Here is a 24,732-nt window from a genome sequence, read left to right as displayed (position 1 = left end):
TGGAAGACAGCCCTTGAGCCTATCCAGCTGAACTGAGAAGTATGCCAAGTGGCTTCCTTCCCCCTGGCTTCCAGCACCATTATATTCATAAGCAATTAGTAATTGCAATTAATTGTTAATACAGTTACCATTTCAGTGCCTGTTATGACAAGCTAAGCCCTGTATCAGCCCCACCTGTGCCATCATCTCTAATCTTTGCAATGACCTTTCACAAAAGATATACTATAGCCCTGCTTCATAGCTAAAGAATGTGAAGTTCAGAGGTCAGACTTCCCAAGGTCATGTAAGTGAGAGGGAGAAGAGATCTAGGCAGTCTGCCTTGGGACTGTCTACTAGTTTTGCTCCCTCCCTGCTGCTGACTGACAATCCTCAGTCATTGTTATAGGTGGGGAAAGCTGCTCTCTGAGAATGGGGTTAGTTGGGGGGCCTGCTTTGGTTCTCCAACCAGAAAGCAAGGAAGTGCAAAGGGTAGCCTCTCACTGGGCCCATATTAGCAGGACTGAGATGTTGGCAACTGTTTCTCATTGTCATCCCCCATAAGCAGGTTATCTAGATAAAATACAGGTTATCCAGTTAAATTTGAATTTTGGGTAAATAACCAAAAATTCTATACATATAAGTGTCTATTTATGGTATAAGTCTATACCAAATGTTGCAAGAGATAAATAGATTCATTATTTATCTAAGTATTAACTGAGGGTCTTGTATTTTTATTTGTTGAATATAGTCATCCTACCCCAAAGCCACTGCTGGTGATGCCAGCTCTGAGTTCAAATACCCCCCCTGTAGGTGGCACAGTGGGAAGCAGAATGTCCTGGTCCCCATGGGGCCAATTAGGCCCACTGCAAGGCTTGAAGGAGCCTGCCAAGATGCCCTGCAGTCCTCATGTCTTCAGTCAAAGCAGCCTGAAGCAGTTCAGCCCAAGTGGAGCCTGAAGCCTTTGAGCTACCAGCTGAACAACAAGGGGGAGCCTTGGGCAAAGCCTGGACATCAGGTACTCTTGAATTCCAGGGCAGCTGAGTGTTTTCTGAGAAAGACTCTCCCTAGGGCATCCTTGATCCTGAACTCTCCCATAATAGTAGTATCAGCCTCTGGCAAGAGCATCTATTTGTTTGTTGATTAAAGCATCTGTGTAGCCTATCCTACCTTGTGCCAGGTACTGTGCTAGCCTCAGACAATATGGTATTCAAACAAGGGAGGCTTGTTTAAGCCTTACCCTCCTGGAGCTTATGCTCTAGCACAGACCATAGCACAGGCGGGGCGCCTGGGTGGCTCAGTGGGGGACCATAGCACAGGCAAACAAACTGGACACACAGGACAACAGGAGGGAGAGGAACAACAGGCTTTTAACTGGAGCCTTTAACATTCCTGTGAGCTCAGTGGTATGGTGACAGTGGTGGCATTATGGTCCCCACTTTACAGACAAGGAAACTGAGGCTCAGAAATGTAAAGCGGCTTGGCCAAGACCACAGAGCTGGTGACTGGCAGAGTTGGGACTTCAGTTCCGACCTGCCACCTGCTAGCCCTGAGTTCTCTGCATTTTATCTCCCTTCCCATTTTAACACTCTTGGGAAACATGTCTGACATGTGTTAGGAAATCACATATTTAATATCAGAACACCAGGAGAAAGAGCAGAAAAGATCCTGCTAGAGCCTTAAAAAGAGGAAAATAGCCCAAAGGCAATTTCTAGGAAGGTTCCAATTCCCAAACCTGAGATCACAAGTGTCTGGATGGCTACAGGAACCTCTTTTCCTCCTGGCACCTTATCGTTCCAGCTGCCCACACGACTCCAAAAGGGTGGAGCTGCCTGGCTTGAGGTGGGGCACTTTCCTCCGAGGGTGAGGTCACCGGGATCCTGTGCTTGGCTGCAGTGCTGTTACATGGAGTCCTGCCACTCTGCCTCCTCCCACTGCTCTCAGACACTGGGCGTGTGTGGGTGTGTACATGTGAGCCTCCCAAGCAGGCTCTGCAGGCCAGTGCCCTCACACACAGCACAGGAGGGCTTGTGCTCTGGCAGGAGTAGGAAAAAAGACAAGGAACAGGGGTGTCCAGAACGGTCCGAGATGAATCCCAGATGCCACTGACATCCATTTTGATTTTGGGCTCAGAGCCTCAGTTTTCCTTAGTTATAAAATGAGAATAGTAAAAGTATTCCATACAGTTGTTGGGAGGATAGAATTAGAAAACTATTTAGCACAATGTCTGGAGGTGGAAAGTACACAAATGTTTGCCACATGACAATGATGAAGACATGACCCCATCCCCAAAGAGCTCATGATTTGTTCATCTGTGTGTTTGTTCATTTTTTGACCAAGAATTTTCAGCATCTACCTCGTGCCAAACGCTGAAGTCCTGTGCAGGGGTCAGCAGGAACTGTGGTGCCATTAGAAATGCCTTTTAAGAAGTTAGACCTGTTCAAGTCCCACCCTAGCCACTCCCACCTGTTCTTTCTTGAGCAGGTGCATGGTCTCTGTGTTCTGCTTCCTCACCTGTATAACACCCCCTGGGCAACTCAGGAAGTGACTATGACAAGCGCTCTCTTGGCAAAAGATTAATGACCAGCTCTGTGAAGAGAACTGAAAGCCCTGTTTTGTAGCATTTGCCAGTTTCTGGGGTATAAATGCTCTCATGTGACTACTGTGACTTTCTGTTGGATTGAGTATGAGATGAGAGGGGAAAAAGGAGATTTCAGAATGTCACCAAAGTCACTCTTTAGTTTCACTGTCACCATCTCCACCTGTCATTATCAAATAACTTATCACCTCCAAAGTCACTCATTCAGTCATCAGACATTTCCTAATTAACTGCCTGCCCTGTTGTAGGCACTGAGATGCAAATAGACCATCTGGGAGTGGGTGGGGGAGGGTGGGGACACAAATTATCACACAGCATCTCTTGGTGAATCTAAAAATGCACAAGGTACCTTAGTGGGTATCACCGATCATTATTTAGGAGGACAGTGTAGCCTGATACACTCTGGGCTGGAAGGACAGTAGCAGAGGGGTGTTTCAAACCAAGAATACTTTCTTCATTTCCTACCCAACAAATAAGAGAAAAAAGAGACATAGGGAAGGGTGGAGAATTGAAGGGAAGGTAACAATAGATCATTGTTGAAATGGAATAGCAGACATTCTGGGAACAAGGCCATGGGTGAGGTAAGAGGAGAGGAGAGCCAGAGTTCCACAAGCTACTGGAGGGAGGGGGTGGGGGCAAAGGCTTAGCTGCTTCTATCCCCTCACCTCAACACCCTGTTAACTCAGCTTCCTCCAGGCTCTGGAGAGCTTATAGGCAAAACCATGAGCAGGGAGGTACATCCGACCCAAGCCTGAATATGAGCAATCTCTTTTTTTGTCGCGTTCAATGTTCTGATTTCAAAATCAAACCTGGGGTTCTGGTATATTCAGTGGGCAATAAAAAAAAGCTTTGTGCCAACTTTCTTTTAACAATCTCAAATAGCAGTCTTACAGTTACTCCCACACTGGAAAATAAAGAGCCAAGATTTTATACATAGGTGAGTAAAAACTGAAACCCCTCAACTCTATGTATTATATTGCTGACTTTCAAGGTAAGGTGAGTTTCAGGCCTCATTATGCCCATTAAAAGTTATCCTCATTGGGACGCCTGGGTGGCTCAGTTGGTTGGACGACTGCCTCCGGCTCGGGTCATCATCCTGGAGTCCCGGGATCGAGTCCCGCATCGGACTCCCAGCTCCATGGGGAGTCTGCTTCTCTCTCTGACCTTCTCCTCGTTCATGCTCTCTCTCACTATCTCTCTCTCAAGTAAATAAATAAAATCTTAAAAAAAAAAAAAGAAGTTATCCTCATTGGACTGGAGGGGGGCAATGACAACGCTAATTGAACACCGACTGTTGAGCACCAGGAATATAAGGAAGAACAAGACACGGGCCTTGTTTTGGCAGAAAAGACAGCCACCTAACAGCCAATGATAACACAGTGTGAAATTACTGCAGCACAATGCAAAATGCTCTAAGTTAAATAAAGGAGGTGGCTGTCAGCACTGTTGGCAGGTTGCAGTGTGTCAGGGAAGACTTCACAAAAGAGGTGACACCTGAGCAGTCTTTTAAGGATGAATGGAAATTAGACAAGTGAACAAGATAGGGAAGGGTATTCCAGGTAGCAGGGAACAGAAGGTGCTAAGGCAAATGTGTTTGAGAACTACAGGCTGTTTGTTAATTCTGTAGAATAAAGAGTACAGCAGGAAGTGGAGCTAGAGACAGAATTAGAGGGAGGCAAGCAAGCTGATGACTTGATTTAAATTTGAGGGCAATGATGCAGCAACACAGGATTATAATAGGGGATGCGTGGTGGGAGCAAACTGATCAAGTCTGTGTTTCAAAAAAAATTACTCTTTGGTTACCACCAAAGGTAACATGGAAGTTAACCAGGAAGTCAAGACTGGAGACCCGGAACCATTGAGGCTGCTGAAAATTCTAGGCAAGAGAATGAGTGGACAGGCAGTAGGGCTGAAGAATACTGAGTTTAACATCCATTTATTTTATTTCTCCTTTCCCTTGTGGTTCTCAAGATTGACTGATTTCCCCTCATCCCAAAGGACAGCACCAACTTGAGTTCAGACCTACTACTGAGCTGGCCCAAAGTTCCCCAAACACCACTGTCCTAGCTGGGCTCTTCCAGGTCCAACTCCAAAAGGTGGTGGGATCTTACAAAGCTCAGCATGAACTGTGTTTCTCAGCAAAGTATCCCTCTGTTTCTCCTCCAAGGATGAAAGGTCCTTCCCCCCAGGTCACTGGGCAGGTATCAGATAGCCCTTGGGGGGCCCACGCTGGTCCAGAGTATCAAGCTGGCCTCCACCAGGAGGGGGAGAGAGGGAGTTTCTTGCAAATTCTCTAGCTACAGGGAAACCTGATTCTGCAGGAAAGCCCAGAACCCAGAATGGGAAGACAGAGGATCTGGGGCTGAGAAGGGAGAAAAGGGAGCAGCATTGTTCCTGGTGGGTTCACTCTCAGTCTAGACAGTGGCTATCTCCCCCTTCATTATCATCTCAAAGGGGGAGGGGAAAGGGGCCTGTGAACTGGCTTCCCTTTAACAACTTCTTCCTCTCAGGAGACAGTTTGCACAAAGGAAGAGGGGTTGGGCAGGGGCTGACTCAGGCAGCCCAGGCTCTGCCAAAGCCACCCCAGGACAGCGGGGCTGGCTCGCCACCTGCTGGCCACTCCTGGTGGCCGGGGACAGGCAATCCTCAGGAACTCGGCAGAAGAGGACTCGGATTCCTAGGCAGCCTGCATCAATCTGGGGAAAGCTGGAAATGAATTAAGATTCAGAGATGATAGGAAGTTGAAGAATCTAAGGTGAAGTTCTGCAGGAAAAGCTGGTGTGTCTGCAGGCAGGAAGTCTCTATCACAAATGTCCAATGGATGCAGAACGAGGTTCCAGGTAAGTTAATGAGTGTCAGTTTCCCCCTTCTCCCCTTTATTAGCTACTGAGGGGCAAGAAAAGGATTGTTGCTTTTGAGGCCCAATTAAAGTGTGAGTATAACAGGCGTGATTGAAAGAGACTAGGAAACATTCCTCTAAGCCAAAATTGTGTCCCCCCTCAGTATGCACAGTTTAAAATTCACCCATTAGTCATACCTGTGGATTAGAGAGATGGAAGGCTAAAGTAAAATGTGAATGCTACTTGGATAGGAGAAAGAGATGATGGGGATTAAGGAGTGTACTGGTCGTGATGAGCACAGAATGATGTATGGAAGTGCTGAGTCACTATACTGTACACCTGAAACTAATATAACACTGTATGTTAACTAACTGGAATTTAAATAAAAACTTCAAATAATAATAAATAAATGTTACTTGGGTGAGGCCATTCATTGCATTTCAACCTCATTCACTGTGCCCCTACACTATACTACTTACCCCATGGACACCAGGAGGACAGAGATTCGTTAAGAAGCAACTTTATCATTCAGGAACTAATAGGCATGAGTGATTAATAGAAAACTCTGGATGGAATACTATGCAGCCATCAAAAGAAATGAAATCTTGCCATTTGCGACAACATGGATGGAACTAGAGCGTATCATGCTTAGCGAAATAAGTCAAGCAGAGAAAGACAACTATCATATGATCTCCCTGATATGAGGAAGTGGTGATGCAACATGGGGGCTTAAGTGGGTAGGAGAAGAATAAATGAAACAAGATGGGATTGGGAGGGAGACAAACCATAAGTGACTCTTAATCTCACAAAACAAACTGAGGGTTGCTGGGGGGAGGGGGTTTGGGAGAAGGGGGTGGGATTATGGACACTGGGGAGGGTATGTGCTTTGGTGAGTGCTGTGAAGTGTGTAAACCTGGTGATTCACAGACCTGTACCCCTGGGGATAAAAACATATGTTTATAAAAAATTTAAAAAAAAAATAGAAAACTCTGGCACTGAGATCAATCGTAATCCACTCTGCCCATTATTGGGGATGAAGAGATTAAATAAACATGCCTATAAGGGGCTGCCGTCAGGATGACTAATGTTGCATAGAAGGTCACAAATAGTCTCCAACAGTGACATACATCTACTGTCTATAAGACACATCCTAAGCACTTTTACAGTAACTGAGATTTTAACCCAATTACATACATTAACTCTACAAGGTAGATACTGTCTTATTGACATTCAGGTGCAGTAACTTGCAAAGGTCCTTCAGCTACTATGGGGTAGAGATGGGATCTGAATCCAGACGGCTTAACTCTGAAGTCTGTGTTCCTCACCATTGTACTGTGCTGTCATTTATCAGCTCAACCTCCATACAGAGAGTTAAGTTCCCTGACAAACAGGTTTTTAAAATAACCCCTGACCACTGCCATATCATGGCAAACCCTGACTGAGCTAGAGATAACATGGCAGAGAATGCTCCAAATCAAGGTCAAGCACTGGGTTAAAAAGAAACAAGAGGACTGCAAAGGCCGTGTAGGCATTTTGATTACTGGGTGGACAGGCAGCAGAATTGTACAGGCAAGAGTGCCTGGAAGCAATATCTCTGCAGAAATCAACCGCTATGCTCAGGACATAAAGATGGTGCTTTTACATAAGCGCACGAACAAATAAACAAGGCGTCATGATGACAAGTTCAAGCAAGCAGCAACACCAAAGATAATGCACACTGGATCAGAACAAAGGCCGTGCACATAACCATCTTGCTTAAGATGAACTGATTTCTTAGCAAGAAAGTAAAGACTGCTATCTACACCTGCTGAACATGCTCCCATATTGACTGTACTGAATATGTATTACATGCTATAAATATCCCACTCCAAAGCACAGGCTCAATCGTTCCCAGCCTGAGTTAACTTCTGAAGGAATGAATGTGAGTACACACATGCATGTGAGAACAGCAGAGCTTCCGGCATGCTCAGTGAACAATACACATTAATTTATTCACCAAGATGTATTTACTGAGAGCCTACGATGTGGCAGCCTTTGGAGACATATGCATGCAACCTTGCCCTCCAGCCCCATGACCTTGTATGGGTCTGTCAGAAACACCCTGGATGGACTGCCTCCATGTCTCTACATTTGGACTTAATTCCTGGACTGCAAATTCTATGCCTCAAATTAGGACTGATACTATTTATCACTCCCCTCTACCAAAAATTTGGTATAGAGCCCTATTCTCCAACTGTCCAGATCCATGTGAACAGGGTCTGTTCACCACTCACCTGAGCACCTACGACTGTGACTTACACTTGACTGGTACTAGTAACTGCTTGTGGAACAACTGCTGCAATGACCTTGACACATGTGCCTAGTCTCTGCATCTGGAGAGCTTATCATCTGTTGACATGCCCAACATCGCCTCTGCGCATGCTTGGTGTTAAGAGAAGAGGTTCTGGAGCCAGACTGCCAGTACCTGGAAGACCTGGGATACAAACCCAGGGACTCTGGTCCCAAGGGTGTTAGATAAGGACCATGGGCCTTGTGTTCGTTTCTTTTACCCTCATAGAAACCTAACTGAATGGACAGAGGATGGCTGAGGCTGAAAGATAGTAAGCAACTTGCCAGAGTTATTCTAGATTTTTAAAGTTTTCCATTTTTAGGAAGGTAATATGGCACACATACCATATATTATGCAATACTCCCGATGAGCTCTAGACAGCACCCCCACAGCAAACGTATTAAGATGTAAACTAAGCTTGCAGTAGATCATATGATCAAGCACAGTGAGTAGTATAATGAAGACTATTATAATCTCACTTTCCCTCAGACCAAGCTTTGTTGCCAAATGGATTATAAAATATTTTTCAGTTTTCAGAGCTTTTTGGTTTTAGATTTACAGGTAAGGGATTGGGACCTATAAATGTACAGCAAAAAGCAGATGCCATGGTGCTTGGCATGGAGCAACCACATGATAAACATAGTTTTTTTTCCCCCTCGGGCTAGTCTCTGATACCACAAAGCCTCTCAGCTCCCCTCGCCTCCCGCCACCCCAGGACTGAGAGAAACCCATTTCCTCTCTTGCCCATAGGTGGAAGCTCCTACAGATTCTGGCTTACCAATCTGTGTGGGCATCATCGATCACCAATAGGATCCTGGGCCTTTGAACAATGGGAGCAGAGGGACCTGGAGGCTCCATCAGCCCTGAGGGGGCTTGTGAGGTCTGCTTCATGGCACTGGAGAAGGAACTAAAGAGGCTGGATCCTGGAGAGGAGAAGGAGGCTGCCAGGGGCTGGGGGTGCCTCCTCTCCATAGCTGGGGAAGCAGGAGAGCTGGTGGAGCTGTCTGGGCGCTGCAGGTCTGTCATGTAGCCATTGGGCAGGTTGGCCACAAAACTGCTGTCGGAGAGGCGCCGCCGGAGGAAATTCATGGCTATGGATGGAAGAGATGGCTTGTTCCTACTCAGACTTGTTTAGGTGAGGCCCAGAACACAGGCTACCAGGGAGAGGAGGTCACAGAAGAGCCAGGGGAATCCTGCACAAGTCGACTTCAGCTGTCTTTGCTAACCTGTGGAAACAAGCCAACACACACATTAGTGGAAATGACCTCCACCCCTTAAGAGCAAATAGATATGGCACCTTCCTGCCCCACTGTTGGGGGCAATATAAAGTGGGACATCCTTTTGGAAAGGACTTTGGCAACATGTAATTAGAGCATAACCTTTTAACCTATAATTTCGATTTTCTGGAATTCTATCCCAAGAAATGAATCTCAGTTACTGGAAAAGCCTCCTGCACAGATATATTTTCCATGGCATTATTTACACTAGCAAGATACTGGAAAGAATTCCAACCTTCAGTCACAAAATAATGAATAAATAAAGTACAGCACAGTCACTCAGTTGAAAACCTTTGACTATTAAAAGAGGGTACATATAAAGAGATTTTAGTACCATAGAAAATAATTCATTTGTAATTAAGAAGGTCATGCTACAAGTTTATTGGGACAGAATGACTACAACCACATAAAGGACAAGATAATATAACTTTGGAAAGCAAATACACTGGAATGTTAACCATAATTACATTTGGGTAATGCAATTATGTGGTTTATTTTTCTTTTTCTTTCCACTTACCTATATTTTCAAGATTTTCTAGAATATATATTGCTGCGGACTGAGCTGTGTCCCCCAAATCCATGTGTTGAAGACCTAACCCTTAATGCGTTGGTAACTGGAGATGGTGCCTTCGGGAGGTAATGGAAGTTACATGAGGTCATGAGGGTGAGGCCCTCAGGATGGGATTCATGGCTTTATAAAATGAGACACTAGCTTGCTTTCCCTCCATCCAGTGAGGACACGGGGAGAAGGAAGCTGTCTACAGGCAAGGAAGAGGCCCTCACCAGAAACCAATCACGGTGGGACCCTGATCTCAGACATCGAGCCTCCAGAACTGTGAGAAAATAAATTTCTGTTCTTTAAGACACAAAGTCTGTGGTATTTTGTGATGGCAACCCAGACTGACTAATAAAACATATGTATTGCTTTTCTGAACAGAAGAAAAAAAGTTAATTAAAAAAAACCAGATTATTCACTTGAGATCTAGATAACCCATTGAGAAAAATAATTATTTAAATGATATGATTATCTAATTATGCAATTAATTATATAAATGATGCAAAAAACTCATAGAGTTTTGATTATTTTATATTTTTATAGAAGTAAAATTTACTTCCACTGAGATGCACAGTTCTCAAGTGTACAATTCTTTGAGTTTTGATATATGAATACACTGATGAAAGATTTATTATATTTATGCCGCCTCAGGAAGTTCTCTTGTGCCCATTTCTGGTCAGCCTACACATCCTCGTAGACAAAACTCTTTTGATGTCTGTCACTGTATGTTAATTTTACCTCTTCTTAAACTTCCTATAAATGTAATCATATGTATTAATCTTTCTGAAGGGCTTCCTGCCCTCAACAGAGTGGTTTTGAGACTGATCTGGGCTACATGTATCAATAGACATTCTGTTTTTCAATCTCCGAGTAGCACTCCACCAGATGATTCAAACCACAAATTTTTATATCCTCTCCTGTTGATGGGCATTTGAAATGGTTACAGCTAGAGGGTATTATGACTAGGATTGTTATAAGGATCTTTTACTTAAGCACTTTTGTGGAAAAAGAAAGAATGGGGGAAAAAAAGAGTGAAGGGGAGACTTTTCTTCAGGAAAATATCTAGAAGAAAATTTATTGGATCACAGGGTAGAAGTATGTTTACCTTTATAAGAAACCATCAGAAAGTTTCCCATAGTCGTTGTGCTAGTTTGCACATTTCTCCTAAGGGTTCCAGTTGCTTTACATCCTTCATAACATTTGGTTGTTGTCAGTCTTTAATCTTAGCCATTCCAGTGGGTGTAAAATAGTGTCTAATTGTATTTTTAATGAATTTTCTCTAATATTTAAGGAGGTTGAGTAATTTCCATGGGTTTACTGGCCATTAATATATCTTCTTTGGTGAAGTATCTGTTCAAGACTTTGGCCCATTTTTAAAATGTGGGTTGTTAATATTTTTATTATTGATTTGTATTATTTGACTAGGAGTTCTTTGTATGTTCTGGATATAAGTCCTTTATCAGATATGCACATTGTGAACATTTTCTCTGTCTTTGGTTTGCCATTTCATGTCCTTCGTGAATAGAAGTTGATAGAATAAAATAACCCTTACAAAAAGTTGTTTCCTTGAAATAAAAACGTTCCAACAAGAAAAAAATTTATATTATCAGATTACACTTCTGTATTTTGGCTATTAGGAATATTTTATATGTACATACAAAATGTATATATACATACATAAGTATATATATTTATATGTACATATATGAAATCTGTTACATAAATCTGTAGATGTTTTGATAAACAAAAGTTTAAAATTTTATGAAGTTCAAGTTACCAGATTCTTCTTATTAGATCTTTCTGTATCCACTTAAAAACCTTTGCTAACTCCAAGATCATGATGATATTGTCTTCTAAACTCTTACAGAAACTGAATAGATTTAACTTTTCTATTTAGGTCTATAATCCATCCAAACTTGAATTTTTGAGTGGTGTGAGGTGGGGTTCATTCACCTCGTTTTCCAGCATCATTTATGAAAATATTTTTTCTCAATGAATTGCTTTGTTTTTTAAAAATTTTTATTTATTTTTAATTGCTTTTCAGTGTTCCAGAATTCATTGTTTATGCACCAATGCCCAGTGCTCCATGTAATATGTGCCCTCCACAATACCCACCACCAGCCTCACCCAACCTCCCACCATCCCCCTCCAAAACCCTCAGTTAATTCCTCAGAGTCCACAGTCTCTCATGGTTCATCTCCCCCTCCAATTTACCCCAACTCCATCTCCGCATGTCCTCTGTGTTATTCCTTATGCTCCACAAGTAAGCGAAATCATATGATAATTGACTCTCTCTATTTCACTCAGCATAATCTCTTTCAGTCCCATCCATGTTGATACAAAAGTTGGGTGTTCATCCTTTCTGATGGAGGCATAATACTCCATAGTATATAAAGACCACATCTTCTTTATCCATTCGTCCACTGAAGGGCATCTTGGTTCTTTCCACGGTTTGGTGACTGTGGCCATTGCTGCTATGAACACTGGGGTACGGATGGCCCTTCTTTTCACTACATCTGTATCTTTGGGGTAAATACCCAGTAGTGCAATTGCAGGGTCATAGGGAGGCTCTATTTTTAATTTCTTAAGGAATCTCCACACTGTTTTCCAAAGTGGCTGCACCAACTTGCATTTCCACCAACAGTGTAGGAGGGTTCCCCTTTCTCCATATCCTCTCCAACACACGTTGTTTACTGTCTTGTTAATTTTGGCCATTCTAAATGGTGTAAGGTGGTATCTCAATGCAGTTTTGATTTGAATCTCCCTGATGGCTAGTGATGATGAACATTTTTTCATGAGTCTATTAGCCATTTGTATGTCTTCATTGGAGAAGTGTCTGTTCATGTCTTCTGTCTATTTTTTGACATGATTATCTGTTTTGTGTGTGTTGAGTTTGAGGAGTTCTTTGTAGATCTTGGATATCAGCCCTTTGCCTGCACAGTCATTTGGGAATATCTTCTCCCATTCCGTGGGTTGCCTCTTTGGTTTGTTGCCTGTTTCTTTTGCTGTGCAGAAGCTTTTGATCTTGATGAAGTCCCAAAAGTTCATTTTCGCTTTTGTTTCCTTTGCCTTTGGAGACGTATCTTGAAAGAAGTTGCTGTGGCGGATGTCAAAGATGTTACTGCCTATGTTCTCCTCTAGGATTCTGATGGATTTCTGCCTCACATTGAGATCTTTTATCAATCTCGAGTTTATCTTTGTGTATGGTGTAAGAGAATGGTCAATGAATTGCTTTGGTGGCTTTCTTGTTGCCAACGAATTGTATATGTATGGGTCTATCTCTGGACTCTTTATTATGCTCCATTGATCTGTTTGTCCTTAAACAGTCTTAATTACTGTGGGTTTACAGAAAGGCCTAAAATCAGACAAAATGAGTCCTCCAACTTAGATTTTGATTCTCAATATTGTTTAGCGTATTCTAGGTCCTGTTTTCATATGCATTTTAAAATCAACTTGTATGAAAGAGTCTGTTGGTTTAGGATGATATGGTTTAGGATTATATAGAGTCCACAGCTCAATTTGGGTAGAAATAACATCTCAACACTACTGAATGCTTTGTTTTATGAACAGGGTAGAGCACTCTACTTACTAAATATTCTTTAGTTTCTCTCAGAAACGTTTTATGTTTTTCAACACAGAAGTGTTGCACATATTTTGTTAAACTGATTCCAAATTATTTCTTCTGTGTTTTTTTTGGGTGAGGGGCAGGATGGTATTTTAAAAGACTCTGTTCTCTAAGTTTCGTTTTCCATTTGTTTGCTGCTAGTATCATGTATTTGCCAATTATTGTCAGTACGTTGATGTGATAAAGTCAATTGTTTCTAGTGGTTGTTTATAGAGTTCCTAAGATTTTCTATTGATGCAATCATGTTATCTACAAATAGAGACATCTTTATTTCTCTTTTTCCAAACTTAATGACTTTCCTTTTTTTTACCTCTTTTATTACAGTGGCTAGGACCTCCACCATTGAACAGAAATGATGAAAGTAGACACCTACCTTTTCCCAACCTTAGGGGGAAAATGTTCACAATTTCACCTTACTAAGATGTTAGTTGTAGGTTTTTGTACATGCACTTTATCAGACTGAGACAGTCCCCTAGTAGCCTTAGTTGCCTGAGATTTTTATCATGAATGGATGTTGAATTTGCCAAGTGATTTTCAGTTGAGAAGAACTATAGTTTTAAATTTACTTATTTGTTTAATGTGGTAAATGGACTGATTTTCCAAGGTTAAACCAAACCTACATTCCTGAGATAAATCCCACTTAGTTATAGTAAATTGCCAGTTTTACATATTTATATATTCAATCTGATAATATTTTGTGGAAAATTTTTACATCCATGTTGATGAAAAATATTGGTTTATAATTATCTTTTCTGATAATTTCTTTGCTAGATTTTGGCACTAGGGTAATGGTGAGCTCACAAAATATGCTGGGAAATGTTCCTGCCCTTTCTTTTTTCTGAAAGAGTTTATGTAATATTGGTATTATTTTTTTCTTAAATTATTGGAAGAATTCAATAGTGAAGCCATCTGGGGCTGACGTTTTCTTCATGGAAGTTTTAAATAATGAACTCAATCTGTTTTATAAATCTATTCATATTCTCTGTTTCTTATTTCAGTATTTGCAATATGTGATTTCAAGCAATTTTGTCCATTCTTGGTTGTGAAATCTACTGGCATAAAGTTATTATAAATTTTTTAAATTATCCTTTTACCTTATGTAGGCTCATCAGTGATTTTCCCTGATATTCTTGACACTGGTGATTTTCTGTCCTCACTTTTGGATTAATCTGCGTTTCTAGGAATTTACAAAATTTACTAATCTTTTAAAGAACCAATTTGCAGCTTTTCCAATATTCTCCATTGTTTGTTTTCTATTTCACTTGTATCTGCTCTTTATTCTCTTTATACTTCCTCTCTTCTCCTTACTTTGGGTTTAAGCATTTGATTTTTTTTCCTACATTCTTAAAATAGAAATGTAAATCATTAATTTTAAACCTTTCATCTCTTCTAATATAAGCATTTTTTTAAGTTTTTATTTATTTGACAGAGCACAAGTAGGCAGAGCGGTAGGCAAAGGAAGAGGGAGAAGCAGGCTCTCTACTGAGCAGGGAGCCCTACCTGGGGCTTGATCCCAGGATCCTGGGATCATGACCGGAGCCAAAGGCAGCCACTTAACTGAATGAGCCGCCCAAGTGTCCCTAATATAAGCATTTAAAGTAATGTATTTCCCTTTACACACTGCTTTTAAGCTACATCTCAGAAACTAGGCATTTCATTATTTCATTTTTGTTTAATTCAAATGATTCTTAATTTATTATTCTTTTTTGACTCGTGTATTATATAAACGCCTTTAATTTTCAAATTCCACTATTTCAGACAATTTATTATTGTTGCTTTTAATATTCATTTGTGAGCAATGAAAATAGTCTATAAGGCTTTAATCCTTTGAAATCTCTGACATTAATTGAAATTAATGTTATGGCTCAGTAGTCTCTATCTTGATGAATGTTCCATTTACACTTGAAAAGAATGGGTATTCTGCAGTTGTTTAGGGTAATTTTATAAATATCAATTAGATGGTTGCTGGTCAGTTTCCTTAGCCAGTAAGATGACTCTGCTATGGTGATTTGTAAGCAGGAAGTTTATAGGAGAGTGCTCCCAAGATTAACAGCTGCAGGCAAGTATGAAAAGCAGAAATGAATTGAATTGCAATGCAGTTTTAACAGAGGCATCAGTCAATCTTATTGAGGATGGAGCCGGGCATCTCTTTAGCTTTCCTCATTTTCCAGCCACTCTCTTAACCTATACTCCGTCTGAGACTTGTCAAAGCAATATAACTGCCACTTCCTGCTTTGGTTTAGCTGTTCCATGCCATGTGGACTGGGGAATGCTTTCAGGGCAAAAGTCACATAAATGTAGATCTCACTTAGTGGGTTTGAGTCTTTTCTTTCAAGGGTAAAATCCCCTCCAGATTCTACCTACTTTTTGTTTCTCTCCAGGAACCTCAAATAGTTTCTTTTGAATATTTTACCCAAAGTTTATAATTATCATCTATGAGAGGATTAGTCCAACATGAGCTACTGAGTTACTAATCAGGCTGAACCTTTTCCATTTTTATACTACTGGACAGAAGTTAATAAAATACTAGAGTTGATGGGACTTCAGAGATTATTTAACAACCCCTTTGTTAGGAACTCTGGTCAATCTTACATCGGTGGGAATTCCACACCTGGAAGACAAATCACCTCATTATCCTTTGACCAACTCCAATGTTAGTCAAAGGCTCATCCTGTAACTTCTCCCTACTGCAGGTCCCAGTGGAGCTCACAGTGATAGAGGAAAGCAGATAATAAACAAGTAAACAAATATTCATGGATCAGGGCAAGTGCTAGTAAGGATTAGAGTGATTTTATAAAGATTAACATGTGGTTGGGCCAGAGGAGGCCTCTCTGAGGTGAACTTTAAGCTGAGACATGGAAGACGAGGGGAAAGAGAAGTATACTTCTCTTGCAAAGGCCCTAAAGTAGGAAAGACCTAGATACATTTGAAGAATAGAAGGAAGGCCAGCCCAACCAGAAAAAAGATGGAGATTTTTATAAGAAAATGTTTAGAGAAATAGAGAGACAAGATCATGAAGGACCAAACTGATGATTATTTGGATTTTAATTCATGTGTGAAAGTAAGAAAGAGAGAGACATAATTTAGTCTGCCTGGCCACTGAGTAGAAAACAGACTGTAGAGGATATGGGTAGAAGCAGTCAGACCAGTTAGGAGGCTGTTGCAGGCATTTGGATCCTTAGGTGTGAAAGACAAAAGTTGGATGATGTGATTTGCAAGGTATCTTCCTGTTCTGTGGGTGACTCACTTCTTGTGCCATTGGACACTGGATATCCCTTCTGTGCTAAATGTAATCTGATAGTGAAACAAAGTGGGGATGAGAGGGATTCTGGGAGGGAAAAAGGGCAGGAATTCTCTCTGGGACAGAATGGAGGAGGCCAGGGTAGTACTCAGCCCTATGCTGCCTCACAAATGGCCACCAGAGGGCAGGAGTGGCCACACCAGAAAGGAAACATAAAATAAAATAAAATAAAATAAAATAAAATACAACTTTGCAAGCTTACTTCTTAGAGGCTGTGGCAGGAATGAAGACTTTACTGGGAAAGGTAAAAAAAGGCTGAAGACTTCTCAGAGTTGTTGGTTAAGCCACAAGACAGAAATAGGTGTAAATCATAGGGGCACAAATTTTTCATAAAAGTGGGAAAGACGGAGCATGTGGGTGGCTAAAGGGAGCCAGGGTGGCTCAGTCAGAATCCAACTCTTGATTTTGACTTGGGTCATGAGACTGAGCCCTGTTTTGAGCTCCCCACTCAACAGGTAGTCTGCTTGAGATTCTCTCTCTCCACCTCCCTTTGACCCTGACCTGCTAGCACTCTCTAAGTAAACAAATAAATAAATAAATAAATGAAATCTTAAAAAAAAAAAAAAAAAAAAGTGGGAAAGACTCCATAAGAATGAGAGCTGCCCCATAACAGTAACACTGGCTTCTTTGGAAAAAGATAAGCAACTGATCAGCCTAGACAGGAGAGTGAACATCTCTGCTCAGATGTCTCACAGATTCACTTCCAAATCCACTTCCAGATTCACTTCCTTGCTCATTCTCAAATGAATTTATGCACTTGGGCCCCCCACTTCCTGCCAGAAGTACCACTACCTGTCCATTCGCTCAGACCAGAACCTGGACTCATATTTCACTTCTTCTTGACCTTCACCATTTCAGCACTTAGTCACCAGGCCATCAGTGCTGTCTCTCCCAACATCTTCAGTATCATCCACTCTCCTCCATCATTCCTACCATATATTTGGTTCACATGCTGATAAATTTAAAAATGAGACAGAGACCTTAACAGACATCTCACCAAGAAAGATAAGACAGATGGCAAATAAATATATGAAAAGATGTTCCACACTGAATGTCATCAGGAAAATGCAAATTAAAACAACAAAATACTACTACACACCTATTAGAATGGAACACTGACAGCACCAAATGTGGGCGAGGATATGGAGCAACAGACGGCTGATGGGAATGCAAAATGGTAAAGCCACTTTGGAGGACAATATGGTGGTTTCTTATAAAACTAAACATGCCCTTACCATACTATTCAGCAATCACGTTCTTTGGTATTTACTCAATGGAGCTGAAAACTTATGACCATGCAAATACCCGCCAGTCTTGTTTACATTAGCATGTTTACTCATATTTGCCAAAAATTAGAAGCAACCAAGATGTCCTTGAATAAATAAACTGTGGTAATCCAGACAATGGAGTATTACTCAGTAGAAAAAAGAAATGAGCTATCAAGCCATGCAAAGACATGGAAAACCTTACATGTGCATTACTAAGTAAAAGAAGCAAGTCAAAAATGCTACATACAGTATAATTATAATTCCAACTATATCACATTCCAGAAAAGGCGAAATTATGAAGACAGTAAAATGATCAGTAGTTGCCAGGAGCTACTGGGACTAAGGGGTGGGTACTGAATAGGCAGAGCACAGAGAATTTTTGAACAACGTAAATATTCTGTATGATACTATATTAATGAAAACATGTTAGTATACATTTGTCCAAACCCCCAGAATATACAATACCAAGAGTGAACCATAAAGTAAACTACAGAATTTGAATGATTATGATGTGTCAATTTAGATTCATCAATTGTAACAAACATATATACCACTCAGGTGGGGAAGTTGATAGTGGGGCAAGCTATATGTGTATACAAGTAGGGGCCATATGGAAATCTCTGTACCTTTCCCTTAATTTGTTGTGAACCTTAAACTAAAACAAAACAAAACAAAACAAAAATGCCCTTCTGGGAAAAAAACAGGACTTTCTAAGTGCAAAGCCTCTACCAAACCCAGCGAAAGACTCTTATGGTCTCAGCATTCTGGTGCTGGACACAGCCAGACAGAGGAAGTAAGCCTGAAGGTTAAGCTCACAGACCCTGGAGCCAGGCAGCCTGTGCTCTAATCACAGCTCTGCTACTTACTAACTACATGGCCTCAGGTAAATTTCTCGACCTCTCTGTGCATCAAGTTTTCTCATCTGTAAGGTGGGGATAGTCTAATAGTATCTAAAATATATCTAGAATAGTGCCAGCATATGATAAGCAATCTGTTTTAGCTGCTATTATTATTCTGTTTTTTAGACAGTGTGCATGTCCCATTCCTGAAGGTCTAAACAGTGTGGTCAGCATTAGTTTGAGAGACAATGTGCCAGGGACTGCAGTATTTACATGAGAACTGGCTTTAGAAAGGATCTGCCTTTGAGACCCAGCACTGCCCCTAGCAGCTGAGTAACCTCTGCCCGCAGGTTCTTGATTTGCAAAGCAGGATGCTAATCCCTGCCCTTCCTACTTCACAGGGCTTGGAGCCTACCAAAAGAAAATGCATTAAGTTGTTTTTCAAAATATTTACTTTTTAAGTTAACATAAAGTAAAACAGACTTTTTGGTGTAGAATTCTATGAATTGTAATGCATTTAGGTAAACAACGCCACAACCAGGGTATGCGTAACAGTTCCATAACCCCACACGGAATTGCTTTTTAATCTTTCAAGTGCTTTGCAAATGTCAATGGCATAATGTTTCATGGGCTATTACCTGGATCTCCTACAATGGGACATTAGTTAAGGAACACTGAAGGCCCCGCACATGTCTTAGAAAATAAAGAAAGATGAATTCCAACGATTGAACTTCCTGCTCACCAGCTGCCTTTGCCCTGGCTGTTCCTCCACCTGGAACACTTTCTCTGGAAACCCCCATGGCTCACTCTCTCATGTCATTCAGATCTTTGCTCAAAGGTCACCTTCTCAGCGGGGCCTCCTCCTAGCCACCCAATGTTAAACTGTACAGTACTTTGGGTCTCTCCTTCCCCAATCCACTTGTTTTTTCCATAGCATGCACCGTCTTCCATAAAACTATATACTTATTGGGGCACCTGGGTGGCTTAGCCAGTTAAGCACCCCACTCTTGATTTCAGCTCAGGTCATGATCTCATGGTTGTGAGATCTAGCCCTGTGTCAGGCTCCTCACTTGGCGGTGAGTCTGCTTGAGATTCTCTCCCTCTGCCCTCCCCACCCTCCACAGGCACTTTCTCTCAAATAAATAAATCTTTAAAAAAACAAAAACAAAAACAAAAACACTACATACTTATTTTTTTTTTGCTTATTGCTGATTCTCCGTTCCATCTGATAGAAAGTCCCCCAAGAATAGAGATTATTCTCTGATTGGTTCACTGCTGTATCCCAAGTGCTTAGAAAAGTAGCTAGCATGTAGTAGAGGGTCAATAAATATTTGCTGAGTGAATATGTTTAAAATAACCTGAAGGAAATTAAACCACACTCACCTTTTGCTTGTGAAGACTAGAAGTGTGATTATATACAAGAAAAGCAGCTATATGACACATAACCCTAAGCTGAACCACAACTGGAATAATGCAAAAGAATATCTGATCTAATTTTTAGTGAGCTCCTCCCTCATGTAAATACAGCAAGTCTCATAAATTCTCTCTCCATCTTCTGTTCAGCGAATGCTGACAGATTTTCTTCTTCCTTCCCCATTAGGAACCAGCATTTGAGTAATTAACAGCTGCTAAAATCTTTTCTGCATGAGCAGAAAGTTTAAAAATTCATGGAGACAACATGGGCTTGGCTTCATCAATATACTGATGAGCAAAGGTGGTGTGGGTGCTAGTGTGAGCCTGAGAATCCAGAGGCTGTGCCACTCAAGTTGCAAAGCTAAGAGATACTTAATTTCCTGAAGAAAGGTCAAACCTGCATCTGCCAAGGGAGCAGCTCCATCTCCACATACAGACAGACCTGCAGAGTCTTTCATCTGCAGAGCTCTGTTTCAGCCACATCAACATGAAAGTGTGTGCCATCTTTGATGAGTTCCAATCCACTCACACAGGCCTTGATCTCCTGTGAGTGGCAACACTCTTGTTCCCACAGATGGGACACCGCAGGTCCCCAGCCAAGTAGGACTCGGGCTTTAGAGCTAGGATTTATGGGTGAGAGAGGCTTCTGCATCAGTAACTCCCTCCCCTTGCTGAAGAGCACCCCGGGGTATCAGAAAATGTTATGGGAGAGAGTGTCCCGGAGTTCAAGAGAAGTGAAAGTCTTCCATTTATTTGAGACCACCCATACTAATCCAATAGAGAAATGCCAAAACAGGCTCACAAAAAAATATGCATGTACATGAGCATTTACATAAAACAAGTTCAAGTTTTTAACCTAAAATTATAAAGGAGGTATAACTGTTATCTACAAAATAACCACAGGATTCATTTACAAACAGAATTTATAAAGCTTTTCAGGCAGCATCAGGTAGAATTGGGACATGAGCTTAGTGTTACCTGACAATCACACTGGCTTGTCTCTGATTGATCCAGACCTTCATCTGAACGTCATGTCAAAAATCCAAAAAGGGGCTCTTGATCACCTGAGGTCTAGAGCTAAATGGCCATTTTGGGCCCCCTCTGTGATTGCTGACCATGATGGGCCCTTAAAATAAATAAAGGTGACTTTTAGCAATGTTACCTTAATGTAAAATAAACTATATGCAATTTGGGGGGTATGTTTATATTTCTTCCAGGGATTTTCATTCTAAACTCTTGGGCCAGAGAGCTACGCACTTTGGTGATCAATTAGAATGCAGACCCCCCTGGGCAAGCCCCGCTCCCAAGGGTTCTGCTTCTGTCATGGCTTCAGGTTCACTTCATATCCACTAAGGCTAAATGCCCAAAGATAGCTCCGTAGTTCTCCTTCTGCTGCTTCTTCATTGCTCCATGGATTATGGCATCCAATCTCATCTCTCTCCTCCCTGCAGTGCCAGGCCATCCTCACCTCTCTCGGGTGCAAGAGTGACAGCCTGCACCCCTTCTTCTACTTCCAGTCCCTTGCCTACATGGAAGCCAGCTGACCTCTTGGGCACTTAGACTAGACGTGATCATGTCACTTTCTGCAGAAAATTTTTCTGTGGCTGCAACAGCTTCCAAGATAAGGTCATTTACATTCATGCTGCAAACTACAACCCCTCTCACCTCCAGCTTGGATCAGATCACTCCTGCCCTCACTTCACCCTCCTTTCATTTCTCCTGCTCGGTCTTATCTGTTAACTGACTCTTCAGGGTTGCATTCCCTGATCCCCTCGTCCACATATGCTAACCACGGGCTCCCTAAACATGGCAGGTCCATTCTCAAGGACAGCTCTTCTACACGGAATGACCTCTCGGTACAGTCTTCTCCACACACTATGGTTAAGTGTCCCCTTCCTTCAGCACTCACCTCCTGCACCACTCATTTGGGATGGCCTTCCTGACCACACCTAGCGCGCCCCAGGCCGGGTAAAGGGGGTATTCCAATGTTCTTGGAAACCACACTTGGGTTTCTTTCCATTAGAGGCTGATTGCTCTGTTGGTTTACAAGTCTCAAACTCCATTTTGCACCCATAATACCTGGGGCTCCCAACAATACAAATTCCCAGGCTTCACCCTCAGAAGCTTTTATTTTTTTTTTTAAGATTTTTTTTTATTTATTTGACAGACAGAGATCACAGTAGACAGAGAGGCAGGCAGAGAGAGGGGGAAGCAGGCTCCCCGCTGAGCAGAGATTCCTGATGCAGGGCTTGAACCTTGGGATCATGACCTGAGCTGAAGGGAGAGGTTTTAACCCACTGAGCCATCCAGGCGCCCCAGAAGCTTTTATTTTGCAGGCTAGGAAAGTAGCCCAGAATATGCATTTAACAAGCTCTCCAAGTGGTCCAAATGATTTACTGCAGTTGGTATATGTGCTACATTCTGAGAATTAGTTCTCTGGACAAGAATCACCAAAATGGGAAATACATCCCCTAGGGCTTCTCAAAATGATGCACTGGTACAGGGAAAAAATTGTTTGAACTTTTATTTCCAAATTTTCAATCTAAATTCTTTTTGGTGTATGTTTTATGGTTACAGTATACCAGTAAAATATTCATGATTTAAACTTAGATGAACATACCTACATTGGGGTGGGCAATTTTATAGTTTGAATTAGTAGCTACAATTCTGCATTCCTCCCAGAATCTACACAATTTGTCAAGTGACTTTGAAGTTCTTTCCACTAGAAGCTGAGTGACTCCCTTGCCCACTAACTTTGGATTTGGCCATGTGACTAGTTTTAGCTGATAAGACAGTACACCAGTTCTGAGCCACAGATCTAAGAGACACCATGTATTTCCACTTGCCCTCTGGTACCTCTGCCAGTGCCATGAGAACATGTCCCATGGAACAGAGACACTTGGAGAAGACTTAGACTCAAGTAGGACCTTACAGCCACCCAGACAAGCCCAGGCAAGATCAGTCAGCGACCAGTCAACTGGCAGATGCATGAGCAAAACAAATGCTTATCATCTACACCATCAGGTTTGTGATTGTTATACTACTGGCTCCTAATACAGCAATGACTAGCTGAGATTTCAGGATCACTGAAGGCATGGTCTGTATTTCAGCTCTGTATCTGTAGCACTTTGAATAACCTTAGTAAATAATAGCATTAATTAATTGATTAATTCTTTCTCTATTTCCTGAGAAAACTCTAATCAATATTCTCTGCGGCCCTGTTTGAAAGCATTTAGGATTAACTCACTTTTCCAAAACTAACTATGGAGGCTAGGGTTTCTCAGGTCCCCAGATGATCTTTTCTGCCGTCACATGCAGAGCTTGTCCAAGGGTACCCCAGGCTCCTGTTTAATCCTGAGGTCAACATACCACTGCCTATTACCTCCAACATCAAATCTCTGAGTAGCCCAAGGGCTGACCTTGCTAAGTTGTTTTCTTTTCTGTGGTCAGTTGGGCTCTCCAGTTTACCAGCCACCAGTAATCCAACAAGACTGCAGTATCCACTCTCTGCGTTGACTCCATGACTGGGGTCCTAGAGCCTTTCTTCAGGGATTGGCCCACTGGAGTGGTGTTCCCCTAAGGGAATCCACTTCCCAACTCTCAGGAGAACATCTGCATCTCCTAGAGCTATGGCTCCCATACCCATCTTCCTGGCTGGAAACCCAAGTGCTGGCCACTTCCAGGTTCAGAGCTGTGAATGCTCTGCTTCCTCAATCCCTGCCAGGGAAAACCCAGAAAGCCCCATGTCCTGATTTTGTTGAGAAAACCTTGCTATTGTATACAATGGGAAAGCTTAGTATCCAAGGCAACATCCAGGTCTCTGGACACATCACTATGGGTCTGTGTTCGCCAATGCCCTTGCCCTTGGAGTGGCACCTACATGAAGGTTCTCTTGCCAACACCTTGCTCTGCAGCAACAGGCCAGGAAACAGGATACTTGGATTATCTCTATATGAAGTCAGGAAGTTTTGAGGTTTGGGTATGCCACTGAGGTGCAGAGTATGGCGGGAGCAGGGGAATGCAGTGGGGGACCTCTGATGATTCCCTCAGTAGGGCTCCTGGTGCCTCATCTCCATGTGGGCCTGCTCAGAAAATGCAAGTTAGGCAGCATCAGCTCCATCTTTTTTGTCTTTGTTCTCTTTACAAAGAACATTTCCAAAGAGGCTACTTCTTAGAAACTGGGCTTTCTTTCCTTTCATCTTCCCTCTATCTCTTCTTCCTTCCTTCCTTCTTTTTTTCCTTCCTAATTCTTTACCTTCTATTTCTCCATTAAATCAGAGCTGCTTTTTCAGGAACTAATTTTGAATTTAAAAGAGACTTGGAGTTGATACTATTTCTTAGTCCATACAGAACTTCCTTCTATAGAGTTTACAATGTAAAACTAACTGCTATCATTTATTGAGAATCTATGAAATCCCAAACACTGTGCAGGATACACACCCATGTGTATGCATGCACACACACGCACACACACACACACACACACACACACACATTTTATATGTGTATCTCCATCCTGCTCAGGAAGAGCCATCACCACCACTTACACAGGAAGAAACTGAGGACCAGAGACAATAAGTAATTTACATGGTCAACTTGTAAATCATCATTACAGCACCAGATACAAATTAACTCACGCCATCCTTCCTCCAGTCTTACAAGGCAGATCACCTACATGTTATAGTTGTGGACACTGAGGCCCAAAGTCA

General features: G+C 41.9%; 1 protein-coding gene and 1 long non-coding RNA gene across 3 annotated transcripts in view; one reads left to right on the top strand and one right to left on the bottom strand.

Moving 5' to 3' along the window:
* SYN3 (synapsin III) overlaps nucleotides 1-24,732 on the bottom strand; it is a 449,385-nt gene that overhangs the window by 404,455 nt on the left and 20,198 nt on the right. For both annotated transcript variants that reach the window (XM_032346464.1, XM_032346465.1), the window contains exon 2: nucleotides 8,523-8,970. In XM_032346464.1, the coding sequence (XP_032202355.1) occupies nucleotides 8,523-8,833 (311 nt within the window). In that variant the 5' untranslated portion in view covers nucleotides 8,834-8,970. The remainder of the gene's footprint in view (nucleotides 1-8,522; nucleotides 8,971-24,732) is intronic.
* LOC116592870 lies at nucleotides 5,075-9,882 on the top strand. The gene is made up of 3 exons (XR_004286641.1): nucleotides 5,075-5,415; nucleotides 9,552-9,657; nucleotides 9,754-9,882. It is a non-coding gene; the product is annotated as an uncharacterized LOC116592870 (long non-coding RNA).

The sequence above is a fragment of the Mustela erminea genome, chromosome 6, assembly GCF_009829155.1.
Source record: "Mustela erminea isolate mMusErm1 chromosome 6, mMusErm1.Pri, whole genome shotgun sequence".
Taxonomy (NCBI): Eukaryota; Metazoa; Chordata; class Mammalia; order Carnivora; family Mustelidae; genus Mustela; species Mustela erminea.
This window is presented reverse-complemented; position numbering and strand designations above follow the sequence as displayed.